The 12,262-nt window shown below is 38.2% G+C and overlaps 1 protein-coding gene across 4 annotated transcripts in view; it reads right to left on the reverse strand.

The window, feature by feature from the left end:
* Positions 1-7,523: 7,523 nt before the first annotated feature.
* The window catches only part of pkmyt1 (protein kinase, membrane associated tyrosine/threonine 1), a 58,646-nt gene continuing 53,907 nt past the window's right edge, over positions 7,524-12,262 (reverse strand). For all 4 annotated transcript variants that reach the window (XM_084135934.1, XM_084135932.1, XM_084135931.1 and 1 more), the window contains one exon: positions 7,524-7,999. In XM_084135934.1, coding sequence (XP_083992060.1) covers positions 7,793-7,999 — 207 coding nt within the window. In that variant the 3' untranslated portion in view covers positions 7,524-7,792. The remainder of the gene's footprint in view (positions 8,000-12,262) is intronic.

The following is a 12,262-nucleotide window of genomic DNA, read 5'->3' on the forward strand; positions in this document are numbered from 1 at the left end:
TTATTATGGGGCAGGGGCGGACTTAAGCCGCTGAGGTAAGCAGCCGCTTAGGCCCCTGACAAATACCAAGAAGCCTATATAAATCATATATTACTTATTCGTTTTCTATCATATAGTGTATGGCCTGTCTATAACCATTAAGATTTTTTTTTTGTAATTTAATATTTTTATTCATTTTCAATTTTTTGCCAAGATACAACAACAATAATAATTTGTGCAGTTACATTACTTCCAGTAATTGCATTAAACATAAGTAATATACACCACACATTCCTTAACTACAAAACCCCCCTCCCTCCCTCCCACTCTCCCTCCCTCCCTCCCACTCTCCCTCCCTCCCTCCCTCCCTCTCTCCCTCCCTCTCATTTCCCTCCCTCCCATTTCCCTCCCTCCCTCCCTCCCTCCCATTTCCCTATGGAGCACACAAGTTAGACCAGAGACATGATCAAGATTACAAATTGGACCTAATGGGTTACCACAAATGAAAGATACAAAAAGTCATAACAATAACTTCTTTACATCCCCTGCAGCCTTTTCCCACATCACCAACGTTTTTAACTTGACATTATTAATACGGGCTGATGACCACTCCAGGTAGATCACCTCGAGAAGAGTTTGAAGCCAGTGTTTTATTGATAATCGGTGCGGAGGAAGCCACCTCAGAACAACAATTTTTTTTGCTGCAGTCAAACCAGCCAACCAAAGTTTACGTTCTATCTCAGTGATCTTGAACCTGGAATCGTCATTTAGAAGAAGCAGCGCCGGCTCCAGAGAAAACTTCTTCCCCACCAGAACAGTCATTTTATCCACAACTTTGCCCCAAAAACTTTGTACATCTGGGCACTCCCATAAGACATGTAGTAATGTGCCCATAGTGCCTTGACTACAAAATGTACAGAAGGGGTTGGGCACTAGACCTAATAAATGTCTTTTACGTGGTGTCAGATAGGTCCTATGGCAGATTTTGTAGTGGATTAATTGGTGATTTGGATTTTTAGAAGACTCAAATACATTATTCCACACCACCTCCCAATTAATGGTCTCTGTTCCAAGAGGTATATCCACCTCCCACGATCTATACCCAGGCAATTCTGTAGTGATGTATGACATGAGATTGTTATAAATGAATGAGACCGTTTTCCTTTGGGGTGCTCTTTCCATAAGAGACACTATAGGATGAATCTTTAATGCAGACCCCCAGGGAACCTTGAGAGAATTAAGTGCTGACCTTACCCTAAAATAGAGAAATTGTGAATTTCTTGGAATATCAAAGTGGGACATTAGAACAGGAAAATCTAAAATAGAATTTTGCCCTGAGATATCCCCCAACGTCCATATCCCATATTGAGCCCACAGTTGAGAAATGAATGGTTTACCACCTGTCAATAAATTGATATTGTGCCAAATAGGAGAGTGTTTATGCCATTTCAGTTTGAAGTCTACGTGTTTCTCAAAATTTTTCACAATTTGTAATGTATACGAAATAATCGGTCCAAATTCTGAATAGCACTTCTTATGTTTCAAACCAGAGAAAATCACATCCCGAAGCCTAAAAGGGTGCACCAGCTCCTGTTCTAACGTTTTCCAAGGTGACACTAATTCCGCATCAAGCCAGTATTTTAAAGAACGTAATATAAAGGCCCAATGATACAGTTTGAAGTTCGGGCACGCCCATCCACCCTGAGATTTATCCCGTTGTAATGTTGACCATTTAATGCGCGGCTTCTTCCCATTCCAAGTAAATTTTTTAAGCATTGAATCAAGTTTTTGCCAGTAGCCTGTCGGGGGTAATATTGGAATCATAGAACTAATAAAGTTTATACGTGGAAGAATATTCATTTTGATAGTAGCCATGCGGGCAGGCATGGACGATGGAAATGCTGCCCATTTCACTAGGTCATTCTCAACTTTTTTCAAAATAGATGAGTAATTATTCCTAGCTATTGCATGGATACTGGGACTAATTTCAACACCTAAATATGTGGCCTTTTGCGCCACTGGTATACGGGATTGGATATTTAATTTCTTCAGATCCGTATTCAACAACATTAAAATTGATTTGGAATAGTTAAGCTTGTAGCCAGAAAGTGTACCAAAGTGTTCTATAATTTTTAGAACATTCGGAAGGGATTGCTGTAAATCCGAAAGATAAATAAGTGTATCGTCCGCGTACAAAGAAACGGAGTGTAATGTGGACCCTATTTTAACTGGAGCTACTAAGGTGCTTTGACGTATGTATTGGGCTAATGGTTCGAGTGATAAATTAAAAATGGAAGGAGATGCTGGGCACCCCTGTCTGGAACCACGACAAATACTGAAAAGATCAGAAAGGTGTCCAGCTGTAACAACCCTTGCTGAGGGATTAGAATATAATACTTGTATCATTTTAATAAAATTTGGGCCAAATTTGAATTTTTCTAGTACGTTCCACAAATATCTCCATTCCAGGCGATCAAACGCTTTTTCAGCATCAAGAAATAAAAATCCACAAGGTAGTTCTGTCTTTTTGGTTTCCGAGATAATATGTAGAAGCCGCCGGACATTATCTGAAGCTAGCCGCCCTTTAAGAAAACCAGTCTGATCTAAATTTATTAACTTCCCAGTAACCCTATCAAGACGCATGGCAATAACTTTGGAATACATTTTTATATCTGCATTAATTAAAGAAATAGGGCGATAGCTTGAGCAATTCTGGGGGTCCTTCCCTGGTTTATAGAGTACCGAAACAAGTGCTGTGTTGAGATCCCTGTGGAAGAAGCCCTTTTCTATAGCTGAATTAATAGTATCTAGCCAAATAGGTCCTATAATATCCCATAATTCCAGATACAGCTCCACAGGTAACCCGTCAATTCCTGGTGAGCGCCCCCTATTGGTTAATTTAACCGCTGTATGTAATTCCTCTAGCGTTATGGGGATATCCAAGTCCTTGGATTCATTGTCCGATAACTCAGGTAAATTCAGGTTGTCAAAAAATGAATCAAATAAGTCCTGCGAGGATCGTTCGTCCGAAGAGTAGAGGTTCTCAAAAAATGATTTAAATGAATTATTAATGTCGGCTGTTTTGGTGACCAATCCGTTCACTGGACAATTTATAGAAGGAATATTAAATTGGTTTTCTTGTTGTTTTAATGTTAATGCAAGGAGACGGCTTGGTTTACTACTATCAGTGTAATATTTGTGTTTGGTGATATGCATCATGAATTCAGCCCGTTGCCTCAGTATATTATCTAGTTCTGCCCTCACAGCCCTAAGCTTTGTTGCTACCTGATTACTATAGTTGTCCTTAAGCTCCCTCTCTAATTTGCAGCAAGCCTGTTCCATTTGAGTAATCTTTTGTGTTCTGCTCCGTTTAAGATAAGATGAAAAACTAATTGCATTTTGGCGCAGAAAGCCTTTGATTACTGACCAAACAATCGCTTTGTCTGAAACTGAGTCTTTGTTAATATTAATAAATTCCACTAGTTTGGGCTTAACTTGTGCAAGGTATTTTTCATTTCTCAACAGAGTTGTATTAAATCTCCACCTAGACGATTTACCTTGTAAAAAGTCAAAATTAAATAAAGTCATAATTGCATTATGGTCAGAGATAATACAAGGTAAGAAAACCATCTTATCTACAGTTGCAATCAAGTCTGGTGTGGATAACATGTAATCTATTCTTGAGAACATCTTATGATAGGGGGAAAAATAAGTATAATCTCTGGCTGTAGGGTTCTGAAGCCTCCATATATCAACCAAGTTTATATCTTTGACAAAGTTCTTTAAAGCCTCAGAAGATAAAGCTTGTGCACGTGTAATGGATGGATTAGATCTATCTAAATTGCAATCAAAGAACGTATTCATATCCGATCCTATAATAAGTGAATAATTAGACAAACTTAGCAACTCTTTAGTCATCCAAGGAAAATAGGATGAGTCAAAAATCGTGGGGGCATAAATGCTTATAAAAGCTATTTTTTTACTCTGAATAGAGACCCCGCAGTAGGCCAATCTCCCTGAGTTGTTAGAGTTAACCTTCTCAATAACCAAATTAAGTTTGCGTTTCATTAATACCATAACTCCTTTAGTCTTAGAGCCATCCCCCGAGGACGCCACCACTTTATAATGTTTATTCTGCATGCGATGGACACAAGCTGGTTGTAAATGAGTTTCAGATAGGAGAGCCACATCAACATTTTTCCTTCTCAGGAAATCTAGGACTTTTGTTCGCTTATACGGTGAATTTAAACCTCTAACATTGAGGGACAATACAATATAATTAGTCATCCTGATAACCTCTAACCAAAATGCATTGTAATCCTGATATAAAATAAAGAATACAATTATTCTGTGTGAACCCCAAACCCCCCACCCCCTTGTGATAAACACTTGACTTCCTTGGTTCTATCCTCAACTTATCTACTCTCCCTGGGAGAGCTATCCGAGCATTAAATCTTAACATATAATGCCAAAATCAATATAATCCAGTAATATATGGTGGGAGCGATATAATATAAACACATACCTAAAAAAAAAAAAAAAAAAAAAAAAAATTAACAATGAAATTAAGATATGTTATCAATAATATTAAACCAGAATAATGTTGCGCTTTAAAGTGCCTCTTCAAATTGAAAAATAGGGTAAAATACAAATGAGAACATGCCAATGTGAGAACACATTGGCATGTGGCGTCCCACTAAGTGTGTAACTAAACACATTGATTATGATTAAATAAGTTCTGAGAGAGGGGCACTTGCAGAGTTCGGCTATCTGCACTCTGCCCCCAGAAGCGACAAGAGACATTCAACATTCACATTCCAACTGAGTGTAGTCCCCTAGATTAAAGTCATTAAAGTCATTGTAATAAGGACCCCCTGCGGACGATATCAATCCTGTCATTTGTAAATGTGTACCTCCTGTCCAGTCATCACCAACTCAGTCCTTTTTTGAGCCGAGGTGTTGATTGTAGAAAGTTTCAGCAGTCTCTGCAGAGCTGAATGAATGCCGAGATCCCTCAAAGTACACCACCAGCGTTGCAGGGTATCGTAGGCTGAACTTAACCCCCTTCTCATAAAACTGTGATTTTACCTTCTTGTAGGCGCTGCGCTTGGCCGCCAGCCGAGCACTCAGATCCGGGAAGATAAAGATTTTCCTGCCCTCGTAAAAGAGCTGACGCTTTTGTATAGCCAGTTGCAGGACGCGCTCTCTCTCCTGAAAGCGGTGGAAGCAAAGAATGAACGGCCGCGGGTTTGCGTCAGGGCTCGGTTTAGGTATCGGCGCTCTGTGACATCTTTCCAGCTCCGGGACTTTTGACAAGCTGTCATCATTCAACACTTTGACCAAGAGTTCAGACATGAACTTCAAAGGACACTTCCCCCGCTCGCTGTCCTCCGCGACGCCGATGACCCTGAGATTCGTACGCCTTTGCCTATTTTCATACCCGTCCAACATGTCCTTCAAACCGTTGTTTTCTTTCGTGAGGTCCCGCACAGAGGACTTCAGCTCCGCCACGGATGATTCCAGTGTAGAAATCCGGTCACTGTGGTCTGTAAGCACGTCCTCCGCCTCATTGAAGCGAACTTCGTACGACTCCACTTGTTGTTTAACAGCTTCTGGTGTATTTTGAATCGGTGAGAGCGACATCTTTATCAATTTTGTCAGCTCGTCCGTGATGTTATTTCGGTTCTTTTCCAGTTCCTCCACCAACATGGCTAGCGTTAGATGCTCAGCCGCCATGGAACGCGTTGTTGTACGTCCCTCTTCAATGCTTTTGTTCGAAACCTTGTCCTTTCCTTTTTTATCTGACATCCCAAATAATAGTTCAGAAACGGAAAACCATCAGTGAAAGGTTATAGTCACTTTATAGGCGTAAATTTATAAGTAAAACACCATTTGCTCGGGAGCTCTCCTCTACACGTTCGCTTTATCACGCCATCGACCGGAAGTCATAACCATTAAGATTTTAATGTTATTATTACATCTGCTTGAATGCAGGCCCCCCCTTTGAGTTTGTGATTTTCTTTCTTTTATTTGTGAAGTAATTTTTCTTTTCTTTTACATTGAGAAAATACAACAGTTCCAGGTTACAGAAATTTTGACGCATTAATATTAAAGTGTAATCACAAATATGGTTAATTAACTGTAAATAGTTTGTTTGTGAATTTAGGTTGTGTGAATTCAATTGTATTTAATTTTACATTGAGAAAATAAAAGTTCCAGGTTACAGGAACTTTAACATTTGTTAACATGCAGTTTATCTACAAATGTAAAAAAAACCAAAAAAAAAACCGAATAGAATAGAAAAAAGTATATATAGAAAAAAAATGTTTTGAGTTCAAAGTTTGACTGTTGGGGCCCCATACCTGGAATAGCTTAGGGCCCCCAAATCCCTAAGTCCGCCAAAGTCTTGTTTCATTTATATGCTGATGATACCCAGTACATACCATTGAAAGCTGGCGATTCCATTCAACCCTTGTTGGACTGTCTTGATGATGTTAAGAAATGGTTAACAAATAACTTTCTCCAACTTAATGGGGACAAAACAGAAATAATTGTCTTTGGTCCCCCGAGATTGAGAGATGGTCTCATTAATGAGCTTGGCAATCATTTCCCCTCAATTTCTTCCCAAGTCAGGATCCTTGGTATCATCCTGGTTTTGATCAATTACGGATTATTTCTAAACTTAAACAATTTTTGTCTTTCCAAAATTTGGAGAAGGTAATTCATGCTTTCATCACATCGCGGTTAGATTATTGGAATTCATTGTACTTGGGTCTTCCTCAGTCATCTCTTGCTTGCCTCCAGATGGTTCAAAATGCAGCTACAAGGCTGTTGACCAGGGCAAAGAAATATGACCCTGTCACCCCTATTTTAGCATCACTCCATTAGCTCCTGGTCAATTTTAGGATCCAGTTTAAAATTCTGTTGTTTGTTTTTAAAGCTCTAATTGATCAAGCTCCTTCTTATCTAAAAGATCTTCTTATTCCACATTCATCTAGCAGATCTTTATGATCTTCATATATTCAGTTATTTTTGTTTGTCCCTCAATCCCGTTTAAAAACTAAGGGTGATAGAGCCTTTTCCATCGCTGCCCCTCGCTTATGGAATCAACTGCCATTGGATATCCACCTTGCACCTTCTATTATCCTTTTAAAAAAGAGGCTGAAAACTTATCTCTTCTCCCAGGCATTTTAATCTTCTTTTAGTATTGTTTCACTGTCTGCTATTTTGTTTTATTCTGTTTATTCTTCTACTCACTCTTTTCAGCACTTTGGTCAGCTTTGCTGTTTAAATGCGCTATATAAATATTTTTTACTAACTTACTAGCCTACCCTTAGTTTCCTTTATTAAACTATTATATCCAAGCTTTATTGTCTCTGTTTGCCGCTCACAAATCAAGTCAAAGTTATTCTTTCTTGACCAGGAAGAGAATTTATTTCCTAGAATTGATAACTGATTATGCTGTCTGTTCGATAGACAAACTAATTCAATAATTGGTAACATTGGTAATATCCCAACAGCATATATTATATCAAGCTGCCCAGTACAAATAAGAATAAACAATTTTATTTAACCTTATGACCAAAGTAGCAATACAAGATACAGCCAAAAATCATCAAACCAGGTTTAAAACTCTTAAATGCCTGTAAATGTTTTTCTTACATGACAGATGGAAACTAAATTAGAAATAATACATTTGCTTTATACTATACAAGAGTGTTTTGCATTCATAACTCAAGGCTTGCTTTCTAGGGTGGCCTCATCAAAGAGGTTGAGCAAGTTCTTTGGCTCAAAGTTGCTTTTATCAGACAAATCAGTGGAGATCCAGCTTCTCTTTCGGCTGCTGGGCGAGTCTGTGAGACTGCGCTGGTAGCTGTGATGAATCAGACTCGAGCTGCTGCTGGAATGGATTCTGGAGGGAGTGTGTGCGCGCTGGCTGTGCGTTGATGTATGGGTAGAGTCGATGTGCGGGTTCGACAGTGGCGTAGATGTACTGCCAACAGATAAGCTCGCCTGGACTCTGTACAAGTGGAAAAAAAAACAGAAAATGAAAATGTAGACGATGTAGTCGATTTTTACATTTTCTGTGAGTGGGCCTAGTCTGTAAAATTCCCCACCATGACGGTGTTGTACAGTAATGGTAAAGCTGATGTGTCGCTAGGGTGTTCTGAGAGCAGGGCTCCTACTTTTTTTATGAACACCATATTCAAGGACTGTTCCAGGATACAAGGTATCATGAAAGCCTCAAAGATCATATATATTGTAAACGATTGCATTGACTGTGGAATTAAATGATAATAAGCACAATTAACAAAACCGTAGGAGAGACCAAAGTATGTGAGCACATTGGACTGACAGCACTTTCTCCTTGTTCAAGTCATCAAATCCCTCAGTCCTGCGTTTTCCAGTACCTGCTCATCACATTGTGGCAATAGAGTGCAACACAATCGGGTTCCTTGTGTAAAATTTCTACTGTTTTTTTTTTTAATGATAACTTACAATCAAAGACAGACCTACCATGAGTTCTGAGCTGGTATTTACATTACAAATGAGGAGAGCAATAGAAGCAACAATCAAAGAGACAGACCTACCATGAGTTCTGAGCTGGTATTTACATTACAAATGAGGAGAGCAATATAAGCAACTAAACTAACAATATGATAACACTATGCAAGTGCTGTGACACTTCCCAGTTTAGTCTAACGCAGTATACATGTCAAGTCACCTTCATTTATATAGCGCTTTTAACAATATAGATTGTTTCAAAGCAGCTTTACAGTGATAATAGGAAATTAAAATAACAGATTGTTTTGGCTTTATAGCAGCTCTAGAATAAAGTTATTGTCCAGCTAAAGTTAGTTTTGATTGATTCACTTCCGTCGCCAACGATCATTAGTTATTAACTTAGGGGCCGCTAACACGACACCGTTCTAACAGAAAACCCTTAAGTTCTCTCTGCGCAAACTTTAAAAACGCGAACCTGTGAGAACACAGATGGCGTGCACATGCGTATTACGTGTTTAGTCTATAGGTATGCACGTTTGAATATATATGTGCGCAGGCGTGTAGTCCTTTACAAACCAACCTTCAACAAACTACTTGTCTGGCCTTAAAATTTATAATACAGAATTTTTAATCGCTTCCGCGTAGCCACATGAACCGGAATTATCCCGACAACGTTTTATCTGTACAAAGGTAAAGGGAAATTAAGGAGGCCTTCACAGGGGAGAGACTATCAACTAGGACTGCGTTGTCGTTGTGTCCAGGCGCAGATCCTTCATCAGATCTGGATACGGCGGACAGCGGTAAACAACAAGTAAACAAGTTGGTAAACAAGTACATCAGGATTGTAGTTCCCGGTAGTGGGAAGTGTTCCCGGTTCTGGCTGACCTAATCTATGTAGCCTAACATTGAATTATAGAAGTTTATGTGTTATGTGTATGCTAGGTCAAAGAGATGTGTTTTTAGTCTAGATTTAAACTGACAGAGTGTGTCTGCTTCCCGGACAATGTTAGGAAGACTGTTCTAGAGTTTTGGTGCAAAATAGGAAAAGGATCCACCGCCAGCAGTCGATTTTGATATTCTAAGTAATATCAACTGGCCGGAATTTTGAGATCGCAATAGACATAAAGGACTAAAATGTGTTTAGAGCTCGCTCAAGTACTGCGGAGCTAAACCATTTAGTGCTTTGTAAGTAATTAGCAATATTTTAAAATGTATACAATGTTTAACCCTCTGGGGTCTGAGGGGTTTTCTGGCCCTGGAGGTGTTCTGACATGCTCTGACATTTGTGCTTATTTCTGTTACTTGTGACATTTTCATGGCTAAAGTCTGATTACACTGTATTTAGCACAAACTCTGCTACAATAATATGTCAGCAGCATATATGTAAAAGTTTGCAGTTTTGAGATAATGACATTTATGCGTAGTTTGTAAAAATACAAAAAAAAAATTGTCACTGAAATAAGGCTATGAAACCCATACTGATTATTTCTTCACAAGACTTTTGAAAATTGTATCACGTAGCCTAGAATATTTGCTCCAAAACTATGTGAAAATCATCCTGCATACTCATTCAGATAAGACAATACATTGATTTAAAATTTGCAAGACATGTTTTGTGTGAGAAAGCTTTATGCGGAGAGGCGTGGACATCATGAATATTTAATTTCTTTCACACCTGAGAAAGACAAAGACCCTCCCTAATTGCCCTATTAGGAGCTATCAGGCCCTGTCATTCTGAGCAACCTTGCACAAAGAATGAGGAGATTTAAAAAAGAATGGCTTTTTGATTGTTTGGATTTATTTACAACACAACATAATCCAAAGATACACAACAAATGACAAAAAAGCACTTATTGAAAACAATGATCCAAAGACAGAGACCTTTGTGCCATTCCTAAAAACATTGTACATACCTTTCATTTCCAAGGTGTTTGATTTTCACTTTACCATGTTCATGTACAGAGACTCATGTGAATGTTGAAGTCAGCAGGACTCATCCGTGGGGCATCTGGTCCCTGAAAAAAAAAAAAGAAAAAAAAAAGTGAACATACTGATATCAAGAGAAACTATAGGCCTGCACGATTTTGGGAATAAATTTTAGATTTTTCTGGTTAAAATTGCTTTTTAAAATTCACAGAATACACACACACACACACACAAATGTTTCCAACAATATATAATATAATGAACACCAGGTTTGTTGTGCCTTGTAGGCATAGGCTATGCGCAGTGCTGCATAAAATAATAACAACAATAACCTATAGCAGCCAATAAATCTTCCAAAAGATTTCAGTAACAACTACGCTAGAGAAAAATATATTGATTATCATATGTTACTTCAAATGTTTCCATTCGTTATGATGTTATGAAATGAGATAATAGTAAAAACATGAAGCCTAATGTTTGGTGCGTTTTGCTTTTCAAACGCGATCGCGCTCCAAAATATGATACATTCAAACGCACAGCATGATCAAAAATATGATACATTCAAACACACAGCACGCTCCAAAATATGATACATTCAAACGCACAGCATGCTCCAAAATATGAAACATTATGGTTACCATATTATACATATCTACGTTTGAGCAGATATCCACAAACACAGTAACAGTAAACACGGGTCTAAATATTATAATATTCACCATATATCTAGCAACAGTTCAACTGCAATGTGAAGTTTATGCAACAATAACTAACTAATAATTAAGAATTTCTTACCTTACATCTTTCTTGTGTTCAAATCGCGTTCTTCTTCTTCTGAGGTAAATCCAATGTAAGCTCAGGCGCGTCTTCCAAACTCGACGAAAAGCAGAGACTTGTGAAGTTTTTTCGTGCTTTGTTTTTGAGGTAACGAGCGCGTTCGCGTTCCATGTGGAGATTTGCATGTGAATCTCTTTTACGCGTGTGGGCGTGGTCAAATTAAAAATAATGAGCAAGCGTTTGAGATACTGGACATCTTGTTGGTTTTATACAAATTACTTAAACAGAGAATATTTGTTTTCAGTTTGAATCCAATCATTTAAAAGTACACACTTAAATGTTTATAAAGGTATATGGCTCATAAATGTGTGACAAGTATTCGCTGAGTTTTGTTTCAGCTTATAGACGTGCTCAAGAAAAAAAAGTTCACCGCGATGGAGAGGCAGAAAGCACACCCTGTTTATTTTACAAAAGCACAATGTTTTGATTTGATTGTAAGTGGACACATACAAAAGTAGAAATATCACAGATTCTTTTTTTATATTTCTTTTTTCTGTATGACCATAAATGACGGAGTAATTTAAGTTTATTGTGCTACTATGTGAAAAAAATCCAGCAAAACGCGCCGGCTCGTTTGCTGACCCCAGAGGGTTAAAAGGGAGCCAATTCAGTGTTGACAGAACTGGGCTAATATGTGATGCGATCTGGGAAAACCCTTCGGATGTCGCGCTGGTATGTTTTCAGTAAGTTTTAAAAATGGGTTGAATGTCAGGTTTTTTTTGTCAAAATTGGGTTTTTATTAAATTATTCTATAACATCTTGTCTATCATCTCTGAATATATCTTGGCAAAATTAACTAGTTTAGTGCAGATTTATAGTGGCAAGCTGAAAAGACTGTGTCTTTCTCTTTAAGAACACGCATGTTGACGGAGGTGCAAAAAAAATAAACAAATAAAATAAAATAAATAAATAAAAGAGAAGTGTTAAGAGAAGGAGACCTGTGGGCGAATATATATATAGGTCTCCTTCTCTTAACACTACAAAGACAGTTCACCTATCAAAATAAACCACATAA

This window comes from Abramis brama (genome assembly GCF_963993115.1).
Source record: "Abramis brama genome assembly, chromosome: 14".
Lineage (NCBI taxonomy): Eukaryota > Metazoa > Chordata > Actinopteri > Cypriniformes > Leuciscidae > Abramis > Abramis brama.